Source organism: Haliotis rufescens, unplaced genomic scaffold (assembly GCF_023055435.1).
Source record: "Haliotis rufescens isolate VD_foot unplaced genomic scaffold, xgHalRufe1.0.p SCAF_7, whole genome shotgun sequence".
In the NCBI taxonomy this organism is placed as follows: domain Eukaryota; kingdom Metazoa; phylum Mollusca; class Gastropoda; order Lepetellida; family Haliotidae; genus Haliotis; species Haliotis rufescens.
The window spans coordinates 43,915,052-43,936,023 of record NW_025964361.1 but is presented as its reverse complement, the minus strand read 5'-3'; the positions used below and the strand labels follow the sequence as shown (position 1 = coordinate 43,936,023).

The 20,972-nt window shown below is 42.0% G+C and overlaps 1 protein-coding gene across 1 annotated transcript; it reads left to right on the top strand.

The window, feature by feature from the left end:
* The first annotated feature begins 733 nt into the window (after positions 1 to 733).
* On the top strand, positions 734 to 20,454 carry LOC124132697 (cytoskeleton-associated protein 2-like). The gene is made up of 11 exons (XM_046496759.2): positions 734 to 850; positions 2,621 to 2,735; positions 3,489 to 3,596; positions 4,650 to 4,970; positions 6,823 to 6,879; positions 8,256 to 8,861; positions 10,573 to 10,720; positions 12,587 to 12,751; positions 15,976 to 16,146; positions 17,709 to 18,163; positions 20,232 to 20,454. Exons 1-11 carry the CDS (start codon positions 814 to 816, stop codon positions 20,437 to 20,439), a joined length of 2,391 nt encoding a protein of 796 aa, XP_046352715.2. The 5' UTR covers positions 734 to 813; the 3' UTR covers positions 20,440 to 20,454.
* The last annotated feature ends 518 nt before the right edge of the window (positions 20,455 to 20,972 follow it).

Here is a 20,972-nt window from a genome sequence, read left to right as displayed (position 1 = left end):
ATACTTTCTTTTGCCCGGCAGTTTGCCCGGTGTGTCTGGTGATGTGGGTCGGTCACCTGGTTGACGGCGTGTCATCGTGCCCCGATGTTGTTGCTCGTAGGTTCAATCACAGGTTATCCTGGCCCAGACTCGATCATTTAGAGGTCGTATTGATATAGCTGGAATATGCTGACTGTCAGGTCTAACGGTACTCACTCACTCACTCTAACGGTGTTATTAAGCTGAGAAGACCTGCCTTAAATGTTTTGACCAAGACATTCCTCATCCTCGATTATCCAGTGTACTATATCCCCATGATAAAATAGACATACACTGGCTCATCGAGGGTGGATATTTTGTGTAGAACCTGGTTATTTCAATTTGGACTGTGGATATATTTTAGATAAATAATTCAAGAACAAACAAAAACAGCTACTTGAGAGGAATGTCCAAGACGTAACCAACAAACAACCTTCATGTTGCCATGTGAATTATTCTCAGATTGTGACCCAAAATTGTCTATACTACTTCATTACTTTTGACCACTAATGTTTCAAACCATTTTTACAACAACCTTACCACAAAATTTCCTTTGCCTCTCTAGACAAAACAATCTGGAAGGTTAAACGGATATATTATTTTCGAACGAGGTTTGAACTCTCAGAAACAAGGAGCCAACTCGTTGTCCATGTCAATTTTGAGAGTAACTAGAGTTATACCCCTTTATTCAATATCGACCAATCAAATCAAAGTGTGCCCGTTACCGCCAAGTACGAAAACCAAAACATACTCAAACCGGAGAAGCCACATTCAAACAGACATTTCGCAAGGAAAATGCAACGGGAAGAATCGGAAAACAAATCTAAGAAAGGTTGTGAAACTGCATTACTTGTATTATAAACTCTGCATATTGGTAGCTGATTTAACCACAAATACTTGATTCCGACTAAACAGGAAATTATGCTCGAACTGAAGAGAAATAAAATATGTTAGATTCTTGCACGTTTACAGCTGTTTACTGTGTCTCGACCATGGAATAGTCATACGTGAATTATTCATGCTGCCAAGATGTCAGTCATGGCATATGAGCCACCTACAAAAACGTCTAAAAAAAAGGAAGACACAATACTGTTTCCCATGAATAAACATGATAGTGTCAGATTTGATTTGAAAGATGCGCTTTTCACTTCTCTCTCTTGCATCGTTTGACGTTACGCATCCACAGAAAGGCTTTCAGTAGCAATCATCATCATCATCAAACTCAAAGCAGTGATGTTAATGACACACTACCACTCAGATCACCGACTGGTTTGGTAACAAGTGTGAATATACACATGAAAGGAGCCGAAGATGGAAACTTGCGGAACACTTTCCCTTGATTCTGAATCATTTGAATCTCTGATTATCTTAGTTTGAGTGTTGCTCTTGGAGTGGAACCATGGAACAGTAACCATTCAGTAACACAACTTTTATAATAATATGGGTTGCTGAATTACAGCAGCCAATCTACCTAGATATTCCCTCAGGGGCTGTTAAAACTGTTCCTTTATATGTGGAAGAGTGCACTATATAGGTTTAACTAGGGCTGGGACGAGTCAAAATTTACTACCCGGGTACCCACCACGTTTTTTCCCGACCCTACCCGGGTACCCGCTGTAGGTCTCAAGAGATATAGCTACAAACTGTCCAATTGGGTAAAGTTTGACCATAGCCCTGGCAAAATTTATTTAGATACACATGTAAAACGAACTGGTCATGCATACGCTGAAGTTGACTGCATGAAGTTTTATCTTTTTTTTCTAAACATATAAAAGTCAGAAGGAATGCGTTCAGAAAGAAATGGCACCATTAGTGACTTGTAGTGTGACCATTGAGTTTTAGATAAATTTTGTCATTAAACAGTATATCCTGTGACTAACCTGCTAACCACAGTTCCGGGTAGTCATGTGGGTACCCGGGGCCTGCTCAGTATCCACCCGACCCGTGTACCCAAGTTACCCATCCCAGCCCTATTTTTACCCGTTATGATTTTTCCTGATGTATGAATGTTTTATATTTTAATGATAACCAGTAAGAAGTTGTGTTTTCTGTACATTTTAGAGCATGGTAAGCCATCAAGATTGACAATGTTATAACCAAACAACTCATGATGCAGGGTTTAATGTGACGCACAAATGTGCGTCCAGTATGCACAAACGTAGAGAATGGATACAGAAAAAATATACTGGTGCCTAGGGATGCACAATAATAATCTTTGTACCTACAGCATATCAACAGCATTTATGGGCATCTGTCACTTCACCCATCAAGCATGACCTCTGCCCACATGACCATTGATTCATTCCAGGCTCTAAAGTAATCAAAATGTACAGTAATTTAATTACTTTACAGGCCCCTAAAATTGCCTGCAACGACCCTTAAAATATATTATTGGGTTGGTTGGTTGGTTTGTTTTTAACGCCGCACTCTGCAATATTCCAGCTATATGATGGTGGTTTTATTGGGGATCCCTTGGAGCCCCACTTTGTAAGTCAAGGTAAACCCTGTATGATGTTATTGTCAAACAACCTGAGACTTTTTCAACCATGTTTATATATTTTCCTTTTTTAACATGTTAACATCCTATGTTTCATTTCTACAGAACTCTATCTCGCAAAATATGAGCAGTGGAAAAAGGAAAAGGAAAACTTAAAATGTGTAAAACCGTTACGTGAGAAAAATACCCACAACAAAACACTTCAGAAAAAAAAGGACAGGTAAATATTTATAACTTTGACTCATAAACCTTATTTCTTTTTTTTAGTTGGTCACGATGAGACTTTCTAAGTTGGTCACAGCCATATATATAAACCTGTCAACTGCAACATTAGCTCAGTGAGAAGACCTCCCTACCAAAGTTCCTGCTTTGAATAATTTAAAAAAAAGTTTTCAAGTTGGACTTGGCCGAAGAGATGATTGGTGTTAGTAGAAATACTGAATAACTTTCCGGTGACTTTATTGGTACACAGATTTGGGGGTGAAACATCTTGGTCACTAGGTGGGAAACAATATGAAATAATAAAGATATTTCAGTGTCATTTTGCTCTCCTCAATGTAATTTGAATATTTTGCTATGTGAGCAGTGTTGGGACTGGTAATGTATTATGTAGGGTGGGTAGGGGTGCACACATGCTGGCATGGCCATGAAAAAATGTTACATGAATTTTGGGGAGGCCATGAAAAATTGTCACATAAAATTGGGGGTGAGGTGGGGAGGAATCTGTCTTAAGACTGTATCATATTTTGGTTGTAAGGACTTGTTGTTACCATGGTTCAGGGTTCCCTCTAGGAATTTTCTAACATGGGCCCTTTGAAAATATGGGGCTAAAAGCACAAGGCCCCAACCTAGAATTATCCCTGATGGTTTTATACACACGTCATCTGATATGAATTGTGGCTGTTGCTCATGGTGTCTACTGCTGGCTGATGAATATACATATTTGACCTTCTTTTTTTGTCTCTTGTTTTAGCCAAGAAACAAGATCCCAATCAGCACGGACAGCACCCCAGGGTCAAATAAAAAACTCAACATCTGTGTCTCTTCAGTCAAGTGCTACAAAGTCTGCTGTCTCAGACAGGTTGTTCATGTGCTTCATGCCATACAGATGAATACTGCATTTGCTTGACATGTTTTCCCAAACCTGAAATGCATTCCTTTCTTATTAAAATGATTAGGATAGCTAGAGTCTTGCAATGCGATACTGGAAGTCTTGTTAATCCAGGCTTAATAACTTTGTAATTAAGGTACTAGAGACATGAAACTTTCTCTTTGAAGACCATATTAGAAGTCCTGTCATTAATCCAGTCTTTATAATTTTCTAATTAGGTTTCTGTTTAACATGTATGACTGGTTAACTTAGACATGTTTTAATTGCATGATGCAGGCATGTTTAGTATTTTCTTATGTGATAGCTAGTAATGGAATGTCGTAATGTAATACCAGCCGGAATGATTGTCAGGTCAGGCTATTGCAAAATTTAAACAAATTGCTCATCTTTAGGCATATTGTGTATTGTATAGTCATGCACAAATTTGTTATACATCATTACATCAGTGAATCAGGACATCCCTAGTGTATATTCTACTCCATCTTCCAGAGGCAAGGGCGTTAACTGACTATGAAAGTCCAGTTTCCACCCTTGCCGAACTAGGCTGAAATTTCCAGGCTCGATCGTAGCGCCACCAGTGTCCCTTGTATGTTCCTCCTATTGACCAATAAGATTCCATCTCTCATATCACTTGCATTTGCTTCAAACAAAACGGTGGCGCCCAGGCAAGACAATCTGCTCAATAGTCAAGATCTGTATTGTAATAAAATAGGTCTTACCCCAAAGAATTTGCAAAATATCTATCAACGCCCAGTTGGGGGTACACATGCTTTGCAATCCTTCAGTCGACCGACATCTGCACGTTGAAATCCGTGTTGTTTATTATCTGGATGTCTAGTTCGTTATGCGATTTTGATTGGACTATGCATAGACTCGTAAGTCCAGCCAAAATGTAACTCCATAATTGCAGCCTAGTTCGGCAAGGGTGGAAACTGGTCTTTTACAGTCAGTTAACTTGCTTACCTCGGGAAGATGATGCTTCTTTTAATACCAATGATTCTATTTTCTTGTTTTTTTAAATAGAAATGTCAAAGAAGTCGTAAAAGAGGTTGAAAAAAAGTCAGATGCAGCTCAACACAAACCCAGTGTGAAGAATGAGAAGCAGAGAGTCATCGAGGATGGGCCAAATATGGAGGACAGGTCAGAGGGGGTAGTTCAGCATCAGGATGAGCCTTGTGGGGGAACACAACCTCACACAGATGAACCACCATGTCCTGTCGCCATGGACACCGACCAAGTTACCCATCCTAAACCTGTACCCCTTGAGACGCATGAGTTTGATCTTCCCAAACCTGTCCACATTGAGACGAATGTGCCGAAGACTCAAGATCAGCTTACCATGAGGTGAATAGGCACATACTTATTTATAAAGATAACACAATGTATTAAAGAATGAAACTGATAGCGATGTCAGCAGTTTGCTTAGTAGACCATGGTAGACAAATTATTCTTAATCTGAAGTTTTTTTTACAAAACATAGAGGGGATATTGTACTATGGTACCATTGTGTAATCAGCAGCCGTTGTCCAAATTATACCACAAAATAAGTTAAAGAACACCCGATATTACTGCAGTTAATCTGTTAGATCATGACAGATTACTGGTATCTTTAGTCATGACCCGAGAATATCCGGGGTAGAATAGGTCTTCAGCGATCCATGCTTGCCGTAAAAGGCGATTATGTTTGTTGTAAGGGGCGACTAACAGGATCAGGTAGTCAGGCTCGCTGACTTGGTTTATGTATGTCATCGTATCCCAACTGTGTGGATCGATGATCATGATGTCAATCACAGGATTGTCTGGTCCAGACTCGATTATTTACAGACTGCCATGATATAGCCGGAATATTGCTGAGTGCGGCGTTAAACAAAAAACAAACAGTAACATGAAAGAATCAAGTGTTCTCTAACTTCTTTTGAGGAGTATATGTTGAAGAAGTGTTTATTACTGGTTTTAATGTCATCCCTTCAGGTGAACTTTGACCCTCCTTTGCCTCCTCCATCTTTGACTCAACAATATGCAAGAATTAGATTACACTACGATGCACACTTTATGGGGATTGTGTCTTGTTTGTGATTTGTGTGGCTATTTCTTTTTAAAGTGTGTACATATTCCAGAGTTAAGTTGCTCTTTGCTGATTTTCATTGGTAGGCCTCTCATGACAAAAAGAGATACCGGGGGTACCTTGTGCTGACACCATGTACTGACACCATGTACTGACACCTTGTACTGACACCTTGTACTGACACCTTGTACTGACACCTTGTACTGACTCCTTGTACTGACGCCATGTACTGACACCTTGTACTGACTCCTTGTACTGACACCATGTACTGACACCTTGTACATGTTGTACTGACTCCTTGTACTGACACCTTGTACTGACACCTTGTACTGACACCTTGTACTGACTCCTTGTACTGACACCATGTACTGACACCTTGTACATGTTGTACTGACTCCTTATACTGACACCATGTACTGACACCTTGTACATGTTGTACTGACTCCTTGTACTGACAACTTGTACTGACACCTTGTACATGTTGTACTGACTCCTTGTACTGACACCTTGTACTGACTCCTTGTACATGTTGTACTGACTCCTTGTACTGACACCTTGTACTGACTCCTTGTACATGTTGTACTGACTCCTTGTACTGACACCTTGTACTGACTCCTTGTACTGACTCCTTGTACTGACTCCTTGTACTGACACCTTGTACTGACTCCTTGTACATGTTGTACTGACTCCTTGTACTGACACCTTGTACTGACACCTTGTACTGACTCCTTGCACTGACTCCTTGTACTGACTCCTTGCACTGACTCCTTGTACTGACTCCTTGTACTGACTCCTTGTACTGACTCCTTGCACTGACACCTTTTACTGACACCTTGTATTGACACCTTGTACTGGCTCCTTGTACTGACACCTTGTACTGACACCTTGTACTGACACCTTGTACTGACTCCTTGAAGAATACTTTTTCACATTGTATTTTCATAATCCATTGCAACAATCCAATGTACATCCTTGCCATGATAATCACTAATATTTTTATACCAAAATCGTTCCAAAAATTAATTGGAAAGAATTTATCACCTGAGCAGTAATGTTTCAGGACACAGAGATAAACATACATACAGATATGTTGCGATATTATGATTGTTATTGTGATTCTTTTCTTTTCAGGGACAGACTTTCTCATTGGAAAATGAACAGAAAAGGCACAGACGAGACTAAAAACATGTAAATATTTAAGAAATTGTTGAATCATGCTCGTGACTAAACATGTTAAATCACTATGAACCTGAATGACATTTAGTCAGTTTGAATTATATTTCTTTGTTTTCATCTGAATGAACCCCCCACAAGAGTTGGTTATTTGTATTGTACCGGTAGTTGTAACGGGAGATCTAGGATACTGCACACTCTGAAGTGACCTTGAGTATCCAGTGTATTATGTCTCCATTCTATAATGATATGTACCATGGACCCAGGCCCTACAACAGCCTGGTTGCAAGATCAGTACTAACAGCAGGGTGCAAATTACACTCCTGAAACCCTGCCCTAAGTGATAAGACAGATAAAGATGGTGACATCACTTAAGGATTGTAGTTGTATTTGATGACATCCATCAGCTGATAGTGCCACATGAGCAAATTCCATGATTCCAAGCGCTTCATGGTAAATTTGCACACTGTCTTCATCAGTGGATGAATGTCAACATATACAACTTCAATCCTTATATTGACAGATACATTAATCATAACAAACCAATCCATTTAAACACCAAATAATTATTTGAAGCAAACTATATAATTTCGGAGAGTTGTTTTTGGTGTGACATCATCTGTCCCCCAAAATTCATTGGGAGTTGCCTCCCTTTGTCTTACAAACTTAATAAAATGACAGCTCCTTTCACTTGAAATTGTAAGTTGAACCCAGTAAAGTTGGAATCAGAATGAAATCCAGACCCGGTTGAAAATGGATTAATATGAACATTCTGTGAAGTATGTGTGTGTGTTTGAGTCCTACTAAGGCTAGATGAGCTGCTGATGACAGGGATTAATGCTTCAGGCGGCGTGGTTGGATTTCTTGATGCAATACATTGACAGTGTGAAGCTTAGATATTGCTTTCTTGTAGTAAGTATACTAACCACGAATGGACACTTCATTTTAGTGACCTGCTATATACATGATCTGTCTGGAAGGAATTGAATGATGATACAGTCCCAATTTGACATTATTTTTAGACATTGAGGAATTCCCCTACTTTAGTTCTGTATGTCTCCGTTCAATTGACAACCTAGTCACAAGACATAGTGACGTTCATTGGAAAACATCTGACAGCTAGCTTGGTAGTGTTCATCTAGGGGAGGTCACCCGCACTGTCTATATTTCTGATATGAAGTTTGGATGGCGAGGTCCAAGGATATTGATCATAACTGAATGGAGATATGGTACCCTGGATATCATAGTATCCCAGCTGCGTAAATCGATGCTCATGATGTCCAAGCACAATTACAGATAGTCATATAGCTGGAATATTGCTGAGTGCGGTGTTAAGCAACAAACCAAAAGAATATCTGTTACTGACTCATTGACCTGTAATTTATTCTCAGCTCCAAGACTAGGGTGATGAAAAGACCTTCCATACACTCTGCCCCAAATTCAGTACAGAAGAAGGAAGTGTCCTCAAAACTTCACATCATTCCCAAACGCTTGGAAAGAAGAGCTACGTTCTCTGTTCCAACCTCCAAACCCCTGCCAGGCACCAGGGCAGGACCTTCACATCGTGGAATGGTCAGACCCTCTCAGACCAACGAAAATGTCAAGAAGGTGGCACCAAAGGTTGCCAAAGTGTCAGTAAGGAAACCTGTCTTAGTGGTAGGTGCACCCAAGCAACGGTCACAGCCTGGCAGCACAATGAGAAAGGCACTTCCCCACACCGATATCAAGCGTCACAGTCTTGGCACGAGACGGAGACTGTCGGCAGGTATGTCCAAGAGACCCGTGGGAATCTTGAAGAGGAAGTCCTGCGTGCCTGCTCTGGCTGTGAAGTCGGAGACAGATATCAAGACTCCCTCTTCATCTGTGGAAACAGCAAGCTCTTGTGGGCAGTCCCATGTGAAGTTCCTCACCCCTTCCCAGACACCGGCACAGCAGCATGCGACATTCAGGAAGACCCCAGTGAAGACAAAGGATGCTTGTAGTAGTGACTCAATGAGGTATTTACAGTGACATCAATGTTAGAAATGATTCTTGTTGAAATTTTATGCGTAGGGCTCTGTTTCACAAAGTGATCGTAACGCTACGACTATTGTAACTCCCATAGTTTAACTTACTTACGACAGTCGTAACGGCACGATTTGGCCCAGGCCCCAATAAAATAAGCCTTTGTTTTGGTATTTCCCTGACAAAAATGATTTCGCCAGCATTTAATTAAACATTTTTTTATGCATATATATGCCCCTAATCACCATGCCTGTCAGTCTGAAATCATTTGATGGCCCCCCCCCCCTGTTTATAATGCCTACCTACCCAATTTCATATTGCACAAAACATATTATCACTAATGACCGTGTCATGTGGTATTGAGTTCTGACAACTGTATTTTGGCACAGTGAAAGTTAAAATTATTTCTAGGATCCAATCCAATTTAACATTTTTCACCCAATCAAATTGCAGCACATACTCCCATCCCTTTTATGTTTCGTACACATGCACAGATATTAGGGGTGAAATGATACAGCAAGTTCACGATAGGATACGATATGATACAATATGTATCATAATACATAGGCCACAATACGATAAATATCAAGATGTGCAGATTTACTTCAAATTGCGTGGAAACTTCTTACAATAAATATTTCAGAGCAGGTTTAAAAGGAAAAGCTAGTTGTTCATAGCGGCTATTTTCAGTAGTGAACTTCAAATGCTAATTTCAATACATTTTGCGATGTTTCACTGACCAAAACGCTAAGGTCATTAAACGTGTAATAAGTGATTTATTTTAGCAAGTTTATTGTCTTGTATCGATGCAGAACAAATCATATTGTGTATCATATCGTCACATGAAAACTGACAATGCACCACTGCACCGATGTATCGTTTCACCCTTAACAGGGGGGCACGGGTGGCCCAGTCGTCTAAGGCACCACAATTCGCTGTGCAGAGTTGCGTCCCTTGGGCACGCCAGAAACCTATGATTGTGGCTTCGAATCCTGGTTCGCCCCGATTATGTTTCTAGGTTTGTCAGCATCATACCCGTGCTCGTGGGTATCACCGAAGTGGTAAACGTCTTAGACCTGCATCACTTCGGGCTTTCCTCCCACATTAAGCTGACACGCCGTGATATAACTGGAATACTGTTAAAAGCGGTGTTAAACCCAACTCACTCACCCACTCACTCACCCTTAACAGATATTATAGATCATTTCATGGACTTGTGGCATTCCTGTTTCTGTTTTTGTTCAAGAATAGGACTTAGGAGAAACATGGATGTACTATGACAGTTTGTGCAGCGTAAATTCAACTCACTTGCATTTTAATCTGAACAAGTTGCTTGGTATTTGCGGCTACTGGTTGAAGAAGTTGATTATGCTGTAGTTTAGACTGGGGGGGGGACTGTCAAACTGCTATGATTGCTCTGAGAGTGCTATGTTCAGAGACAAGGCATACACTTTGGTGATATGCTGCTGACATGCTGCCTTCTCAGTGTGAAGGTGTCATCCTACATGTGACCCGTGAAGATAGGGGTTGATGTAGGCCATCAATCCCAATTGCGTGGATCGATGCTCATGATGTCAATCACTGGATATCACTGGATTGTCTGGTCCAGACTCGATTATTTACAGACTGCTGTCATATAGCTTGAATATTGCTGAGTGCGGTGTTAAACAACAAACCAACCAACCAACATTTACATGTTGACAGACAAAAGTTAAACTCATGGTTGGAAGCAAAGGGTAAGACTCCCTCCAAGTTCCGTCACCTCATGTGCTTTGACGCTGCCATGTCGGAGAGGAAGAAGCAGGACTCCCAGATGAAGAGATCCATCACAGTGGAGGAGCTGTCATTACAGGTACTGGAGCTCACTTTACCTGTATACTATCATCATATACCAATATACTAGGGATGGGTATTGGAAGATTAAAGTGTATCACAATGTTTTACAGCGATACATATCACAATATATTGTATAATTCAAAGTTTTGAATTCAGAAGCAATTTGAAACATCAATGCAGGAATTGAAGTTCATAAATGGAACAAAACAAAATGCTGGATCAGCATAATGTTTACTCATTCAACAAATACACAAAGATGCACGCTCTGGGACAGTGATGACTTGGTGTTACACCACTGCCACAGAAGAACTCCATTTTGAAGGCAACTATGCTTGTCGTAAAAGGCGACTAACGGGATCAGGTGGTCAGGCTCGCTGACTTGGTTGATGCATGTCATTGATCTCAATTGCGTGGATCGATGCTCATGATATCAATCACTGGATTGTCTGGTCCAGACTTGATTATTTACAGACCGCCGTCATACAGCTGGAATATTGCTGAGTGTGGCGTTAAACAACAAACCAACCAACCATTTTGAAATTATGCAAACATTTTGAAGGAACATGTATTTGGCAAGTGTATAACATTAAACACATGATAAAAAAATCACTATTTGATATACCCGGATATACCAAGCATTGAAACATGATATTGTGATACGTATAATGGAAAGAATGAACCTCAATTTACCGATATACCAATAATACCATGCACCTTTGCAATATACATTGAGAAAAAGCAACAAACAAAATTGTGGATTATGTAAGATGCTAAACTATACACAGTATATTGAAATTCATGCCACATCTGTTTGATATTCATGCCACATCTGTGCTCTTGACCAAAGACAAAAGCATCTACACCCTGCCTTACTTTCTTCTTTCCTCCCACATATATCTCACATTTCCTCCCACATATGGGGGGCACGGGTGGCCCAGTCGTCTAAGGCACCACAATTCGCTGTGCAGAGTTGGGTCCCTTGGGCACTCCAGAAACCTATGATTGTGGGTTTGAATCCCGGTTCGCCCCGATTATGTTTCTAGGTTTGTCAGCACCATACCCGTACTCGTGGGTTTCACCGAAGTGGTAAACGTCTGAGACCTGCATCACTTCGGGCTTTCCTCCCACATTAAGCTGACACGCCGTGATATAACTGGAATACTGTTAAAAGCGGCGTTAAACCCAACTCACTCACTCCTCCCACATATATCTCACATTTCCTCCCACATATATCTCACATTTCCTCCCACATATATCTCACATTTCCTCCCACATATATCTCACATTTCCTCCCACATATATCTCACATTTCCTCCCACATATGTCTCACATTTCCTCCCACATATATCTCACATGACTATAGTCATATAAAAAGATCACAACAGATTAACTACAGTCATATGAAAACATCACGACAGATGATAACTATAGTCATATGAAATCATCACAAAAGATTAACTATAGCCTCATAAAAAATAGGGGCGGTTGGGTAGCCTAGTGGTTTAAGCGTCCGCTTGTCACGCCGAAGACCCGGGTTTCGATTCCCGACATGGGTACAATGTGTGAAGCCCATTTCTGGTGTCCCCCGCCTTGATATTGCTGGAATATTGCTAAAAGCGTAAAACCATACTCACTCACTCACTCACTCACTCACTCACTCACTCACTCACTCACTCACTCACTCACTCACTCACTCACTCACTCACTCACTCAAAAAAATCAGGGGTTCTGTAATGTCTTTTGAGTAGTATATTCACTGACATTCTGAACACAAATCATTGCCTATTCATGTGTCCTGTTACTTAGACAGCTGGAAGTGTAATGTCGTTATACAAAATAGTTCATTGCTCTGAAAGTATGGAATTTTGTTACCACTATACAGCAAAAGAAGATGGCCAAAGAAGACAATGTCTGCCAGAACCTGACATCTCTGTTCGAGGCTTCTGCTGTGGAGGACAAGAAGACAAGATCCCGCCAGGTTGTGGAGAAGGGCGTCATTGAGCAGCTGGATGCCATACTCCAGGAGTGCCACCATCTTGTTGAGTCTGTGAGTTTCCACAAGGGGATTCGGGGACAGAATCGGTCCCTGTTCTTTCCACGGGATTCTGGGTAATATGGGTGATATATACTCCATACATCTTTGTGAATTATGGGGTTGAATGGGTCCTCGATACTCCATACTACCCTTGGGTATCCTTGGGCAGAATGGGGACTCAGTACTCAATACTTCTGTGGTGATCCTGGGCCCACTTGCACATAACGATCTTAGCGCTAAGATGATCTTAACTCCCATACTTTAACATAGGCTTACAATAGCCGTAGAGCTAAGATCGCTTTGTGCAAGTGGGCCCTGGTGCAGAAGGGGTCCAGATTCATCCCTAGCATTCCATATTCCAGGGATTCCAGGGAAGAATAGTTCCCTTGTATTCGACACCAGGTTTGGAATTCTGGGCCAGAATATGTTCCAGGTAAAGATTCCAGGGTTGAGTAGGTCCCAAGGTTCCATTATCCTGTGGGTAATTGTAAGACAGAATAGCTTCCAGATATTCAGTGCTTGTAGAAGTGACTTAATGTAGCCTGGCGACAGTGTAACAGAAGTGTGGTGGATCCTAGAATACGTTGTTTGTTGCCTGTAGGGTTGCCCGACGGACACACTACTAGCCTGGCTACATTGTATCAGAAGTGTGGGAGTTCCTAGCATATGTTGTTTGTTCCCTCTAGGGTTGCCTAATGGACATGTTACAAGCCTGGCGACAGTGTAACAGAAGTGTGGTGGATCCTAGAATACGTTGTTTGTTGCCTGTAGGGTTGCCCGACGGACACACTACTAGCCTGGCTACAGTGTAACAGAAGTGTGGGAGTTCCTAGCATATGTTGTTTGTTTCCTCTAGGGTTGCCTAATGGACATGTTACAAGCCTGGCGACAGTGTAACAGAAGTGTGGTGGATCCTAGAATACGTTGTTTGTTGCCTGTAGGGTTGCCCGACGGACACACTACTAGCCTGGCTACATTGTAACAGAAGTGTGGGAGTTCCTAGCATATGTTGTTTGTTTCCTCTAGGGTTGCCTAATGGACATGTTACAAGCCTGGCGACAGTGTAACAGAAGTGTGGTGGATCCTAGAATACGTTGTTTGTTGCCTGTAGGGTTGCCCGACGGACACACTACTAGCCTGGCTACATTGTAACAGAAGTGTGGGAGTTCCTAGCATATGTTGTTTGTTTCCTCTAGGGTTGCCTAATGGACATGTTACAAGCCTGGCGACAGTGTAACAGAAGTGTGGTGGATCCTAGAATACGTTGTTTGTTGCCTGTAGGGTTGCCCGACGGACACACTACTAGCCTGGCTACATTGTATCAGAAGTGTGGGAGTTCCTAGCATATGTTGTTTGTTTCCTCTAGGGTTGCCTAATGGACATGTTACAAGCCTGGCGACAGTGTAACAGAAGTGTGGTGGATCCTAGAATACGTTGTTTGTTGCCTGTAGGGTTGCCCGACGGACACACTACTAGCCTGGCTACATTGTATCAGAAGTGTGGGAGTTCCTAGCATATGTTGTTTGTTTCCTCTAGGGTTGCCTAATGGACATGTTACAAGCCTGGCGACAGTGTAACAGAAGTGTGGTGGATCCTAGAATACGTTGTTTGTTGCCTGTAGGGTTGCCCGACGGACACACTACTAGCCTGGCTACATTGTATCAGAAGTGTGGGAGTTCCTAGCATATGTTGTTTGTTTCCTCTAGGGTTGCCTAATGGACATGTTACAAGCCTGGCGACAGTGTAACAGAAGTGTGGTGGATCCTAGAATACGTTGTTTGTTGCCTGTAGGGTTGCCCGACGGACACACTACTAGCCTGGCTACATTGTATCAGAAGTGTGGGAGTTCCTAGCATATGTTGTTTGTTTCCTCTAGGGTTGCCTAATGGACATGTTACAAGCCTGGCGACAGTGTAACAGAAGTGTGGTGGATCCTAGATTACGTTGTTTGTTGCCTGTAGGGCTGCCCGACGGACACACTACTAGCCTGGCTACAGTGTAACAGAAGTGTGGTGGTTCCTACCTTGTGTTGTTTGTTCCCTGTAGGGTTGCCTGACAGACACACTACTAGTCTGGCTACAGTGTAACAGAAGTGCGGTGGATCCTAGAATACGTTGTTTGTTCCCTGTAGGGTTGCCTGACAGACACACTACTAGCCAGGTCACAGTGTATCAGAAGTGTGGTGGTTCCTACCTTGTGTTGTTTGTTCCCTGTAGGGTTGCCCGACAGACACACTTCTAGCCTGGTTACAGTGTAACAGAAGTGTGGTGGTTCCTACCTTGTGTTGTTTGTTCCCTGTAGGGTTGCCCGACGGACACACTACTAGCCTGGTTACAGTGTATCAGAAGTGTGGTGGTTCCTACCTTGTGTTGTTTGTTCCCTGTAGGGTTGCCTGACAGACACACTACTAGTCTGGCTACAGTGTAACAGAAGTGTGGTGGTTCCTACCTTGTGTTGTTTGTTCCCTGTAGGGTTGCCTGACAGACACACTACTAGTCTGGCTACAGTGTAACAGAAGTGCGGTGGATCCTAGAATACGTTGTTTGTTCCCTGTAGGGTTGCCTGACAGACACACTACTATCCTGGCTACAGTGTAACAGAAGTGTGGTGGTTCCTACCTTCTGTTGTTTGTTCCCTGTAGGGTTGCCTGACAGACACACTACTAGTCTGGCTACAGTGTAACAGAAGTGCGGTGGATCCTAGAATACGTTGTTTGTTCCCTGTAGGGTTGCCTGACAGACACACTACTAGCCAGGTCACAGTGTATCAGAAGTGTGGTGGTTCCTACCTTGTGTTGTTTGTTCCCTGTAGGGTTGCCCGACAGACACACTTCTAGCCTGGTTACAGTGTAACAGAAGTGTGGTGGTTCCTACCTTGTGTTGTTTGTTCCCTGTAGGGTTGCCCGACGGACACACTACTAGCCTGGTTACAGTGTATCAGAAGTGTGGTGGTTCCTACCTTGTGTTGTTTGTTCCCTGTAGGGTTGCCTGACAGACACACTAATAGTCTGGCTACAGTGTAACAGAAGTGTGGTGGTTCCTACCTTGTGTTGTTTGTTCCCTGTAGGGTTGCCTGACAGACATGTTACAAGCCTGGTTACAGTGTAACAGAAGTGTGGTGGCTCCGTACTTATGTTGTTTGTTCCCTGTAGGGTTGCCTGACGGACATGTTACAAGCCTGGTTACAGTGTAACAGAAGTGTGGTGGCTCCGTACTTATGTTATTTGTTCCCTGTAGGGTTGCCCGACGGACACACTCCTGGCCTGGCTACAGAGCATCTACGACAACATCCCCCAGGCCCGCCACTACACCCCCTTCTACAGGTGTAAGGTGGACACGGTCAAGCGACACGGATGTCCAGCGGACACCATTGAGGTCATGGCTCAGGCCATCAGCAACTCGGCACAGGTCAGTGTCTCAAGCCAATCATTAACACTTCATTTACCAATTTCTGGATATAATTGCTAAGTTTATCATGCACTTAATTGATTTATTAATTCCCCGTGAAGAGATCACCCGTTTAATAAACATACAGCTGTATTACACAATGTGTAATACCAAAAAGCGTGCTTATGTACTGTCGGAACACGTTTCACGAACAAATATTGAAAGCTCTCAACATCCCTTGGCTTATTCAACGACATTGCGTGTGGAGTTGATAGATCACGGCGAGGAGCTTATGCACACTCAATGACCCCAGCAACCTTGTTGCTAGGCTGACGTCACATGGCATTGTTTTGCCGATGGATCTTGCAACAAGATTCCAAAAAATTATCGGGTATTGTGACGTTATTGTTAACTTTGATGTGCAAGGCCCGTTCCACAAGGCGATCATATTGAAGCGCAACGACAGTCGTTAGTCTAAGTTAAAGTATGTGAGTTGTGATAGTCTTAGCCCTACGATAATTTGTGAATTCTAAAGGTGGACCGTTGTGTGGTATTAAATTCATACGTTTCAACTTTTGATGTGTTTAAAGTATTATTCTGTTAAACTCAATTGGACTATGCCATGGATTGTGTTGGTGTCAGCCTATTCATACTCAACAGTATAATTCTAAAAACGTTATGAATGGCAAATAATAAATAAAATACTAAACTCGCTCCTGTGTAAAACCAATTTTATGAAACTCGTAAATAGTTGTGGTATCTGACTCGCTTTCGCTCGTCAGATACCACAACTATGCACTTGTTTCATAAAATTGGTATTACACGGGAGCTCGTTTAGTATTCTATATATATTGTCTGTAAGCCATTGATAACACGTATGAAGAATTCTTGTTGAATACTTCTATTACCAACTCTCAACACAGTGACAGCTGACATTAGTCCCTATAAAAAATGATAAATAACCTGAGGGGTTATGTGTCTAGTGTTGTTAGCACCCTACACATGCATCACTTTGGGCTTTCCTCCCTTTAAGCTGACATGCCATGATATAACTGGAATACTGTTCAAAGCGGCATTAAGCCCAACTCACTCACTCTCTCACTACAGCAATGACTGGACATGTCTTTCAACTGACATCAAGTCCAAGAATTACCTTTAACAGTTTTTGTTTACACTGAACCTATGTACTGATATGATCTTGTGATTGAACCAGGGCTGTGGAGTAGCCAGTGTATGTTATTTAAGAATTGACGTCAATATTTTTTGTGTTTATAAATTTGAAAACCTGTGTGCACCTGGTTTTACGGTAATAACTCCATAAATGCCAAACAATATTGATGTCGGTTCTTATAAATAAATATGTCAACAATAAAAACTGTAGACAACAATACATAATCTATGACATTCAGCGTAATAATGCAACACAAGCCCCACCCATTCCATTATCAGCCAATCAGGAAACAGTCTGTATTTTTGGCTTATTGAATATGGGATATTGCTTGCTTAGCCAATCAGTTGGCATGGAATCACTTGCAATATATTTGTTGACTCGTACACAATGACCTGACTGATGATGTCTGCAGCCTCCGTCTGACCTGGCAGCCCTCCACACAAGCATCGTCACCGAGATGGTGACCATGGCGACCAACCAGGCTGTCATCATAGACACAGCGAAACAAGGAGGACCAGAGGGAGCAGATAGGACAGGGCAGGACACACTTGAGGACATGACCTCACAGGATGACAATGATGGGGTATTGGATGAGCTGAAGCAGATGAAACGTGTGAGAACGGAGGATGGGGCTGTGGAGGACATGACCTCACAGGACGATAACGATGGTGTATTGGATGAGCTGAAGCAGACGAAGCGTGTGAGAACGGAGGATGGGGCTGTGGAGGACATGACCTCACAGGACGACAATGATGGTGTATTTGACGAGCTGAAGCAGACGAAGTGCGTGAGAACGGAGGAGAGTGCTGTGGAAGCACCTTTCTCCATACATTACTGTGTTGCTAATGTCACTCCCTTCAAGAAGAGGTAAGCAGCAGGGCAAGAGGGATTCTCTTTCATGTATGTAAATTGTACTTAAGATATAAATGACGAGGGGAAGTTGTTTATCGTACATTGTAAGATAGCTACACAATAAATCGCAAAGATCAATGACGAACAAAGCCTGGTTAATTTCATGGAGATTCGAACATGCTCTCGCAACTTGATGACGTGGTATATATGACAACATGTCTTTTAGTTGTTCCCCTTTGATGTAGTTGGGGAAACTCAGATATACGCGATGGCCGAATGATCGCATCCCAAAGTATGAGTGATATGACAATCGGTACTGGGAGAAAAGGTACCGGTAATCAACGTGAGGATTGTGAGAATATGCGGTAAATACCCACCTGTGCAGAGATTGTGACTTGTCTAACATTGCCGAGGTCGGATACTATTGAGGGAGTCATCACGATTTAAACATATTTAAATATTTTTTAAACTTGTACATTTTATCATCATCCTTAAACAGGCTGTACATAATGTGAATATCTCATAAGGGGCCCTTATGGTTTATTCTCCCTGCAGTGTTTTCTTCAGGTAAACAACTCTCACTTATCGTGTATTTTTTAAATAAAAAAATGCAGAGAGAATATACCTTTTTGGGCGCAGCTCCAAGTTGTTTAAACAATGACCACAATGAGATGAGATAGCAACATTCTTTACAGCCACCCTAAGGGTGTTAATTTACAAGCTTTAAAAATATTTACCTTATTTGAATTATGATGACTGATGTCGGATAAATCTAGTTTATTGTCCCCCGCCGCGCGAAAGCGCGAAGCGGGGGATATAGTATTCACGACCGTCCGTACGTACGTCCGTACGTCCCACCTGTTTGTTGCCGCGATATCTCAAGAACTAAACACTGGATTGTCTTCATATTTGGAACTATGGTGTATATACAGACTCCGCAGACACCAGTCGGTTTTGGTGACCTTGACCCCATTTTCAAGGTCACAGCAGGCAAATCTGCTTTTGGAGTTAGAAAACGGTGTTGCCGCGATATCTCAAGAACTAATCGCTGGATTGTCTTCATATTTGGAACTATGGTGTATATACAGACACCGCATACACCAGTCGGTTTTGGTGACCTTGACCCCATTTTCAAGGTCACAGCAGGCAAATCTGTTTTTGGAGTTGGAAAACGGTGTTGCCGCAATATCTCAAGAACTAATCGCTGGATTGTCTTCATATTTGGTACTATGGTGTATATACAGGCGGGGGACATTTCGTCACTTTGTGACAAATACTTGTTAAAAGGTGGTTTAAGTTCAGTATTTCCTGAATATTTTCACAAATCTCATGGCCATTATCTGTACCTTTTCTCCCTTAACAACTTGCCATATCTTGCCCACTTTTATATGCATCATTTGGCCATTGAGTTTATTTAGCTACCAGCTACATATAAGAGGAACAACTCACTACCCTTTCAAAAATAGCGTTCTACAATTTGCAACATCAAGGTGAGAGCAAATGTTCATATCTCCAGAAATGACATCAGGACAGAATAATGTTTTATCATAAAAACAGCCATACCTCGTTCTTCATTGTTCTTTGCGATTTATTGCACAGCTATGTTATATTGTGTATAAAGAAGTTGTTATCAATAAATTGTGTCTACTTTGTCAACTTCTAAGAGATGCCTATCAAACAATATAAGAGGGATTTGTGGTAAAATTAAAAAAATTATATTTGGTGTTATCAATTCAGACTTAACGTAATTATATGACTTTATGTATGTTACGCTTAGATCTGATGAGAATGATTTTGGCCATTATTGTACAGTTCTCACTATTATTTGTAGCCACTGTAGTAGTTGTAGCATTCTTTGGTCAGTAGGAAGACATCTTGGGGTTGTGTAATGTTTTATTCTGTCCGCACCCCAGAAACCTATGATCTTGATTTTGAATCCTCATTCGCACCGATTATGTGTCTAGATTTGTTAGCACCATACTCATCACATCACAAGCTGGCACGCTGTGATGTAACTGGTATACTGTTCAAATGGCGTTAAACACAAATTCACTCTTACACACTCACACTATTCTGTCCACAGAAAACGTGCAGCTAGTATCAGCACCCCTCAACCTACTCAGTCAGTTGTGACACCTGTCAGGCGATCAACTCGCAGAAGCGTCCAAAATAACGTCACAGACTCAGAGAAGATTATCCGATCAATCAGCGACCTATCAGAGCAGGAGAAGACCACTGCCCTCTTCAGACCAAATCATGCACTAGATGATGTTCTGGAAAAGTTTGAATAAATTTGATCACAGTAACTTTATGTTGTGCCAATACTGATGTCCGGGGAGACTGATGCTGCTGTTCCCTCTCCTTGGCTTGGACGAGATATTCTAGTAATGTGTGTGTGTGTGTTTAACACCACACTCAGCAATATTTCAGTTTTATGATGGCGGCCTGTAACTAATCAAGTCTGGACTAGACAATCAAGCCATTCATATTGTGAGCCGAGATCCACGTTATTGGGGTACAATGACATGCAATCAAGCAAGACACTGTGCCTGTCTACCTGTCCATTTAATTACCTTTACGACCAGCATAGGTTGCTGGGGACCTGTTCTAACCTGGGAGCCCCAGGGGGTTACGACCAGCATAGGTTGTCTGGGGACCTGTTCTAACCTTGAAGCCCACAGGGTTACGACCAGCATAGGTTGTCCTGGGACCTGTTCTAACCTTGAAGCCCACTGGGTTACGACCAGCATAGGTTGCTGGGGACCTGTTCTAACCTGGGAGCCCCAGGGGGTTACGACCAGCATAGGTTGTCTGGGGACCTGTT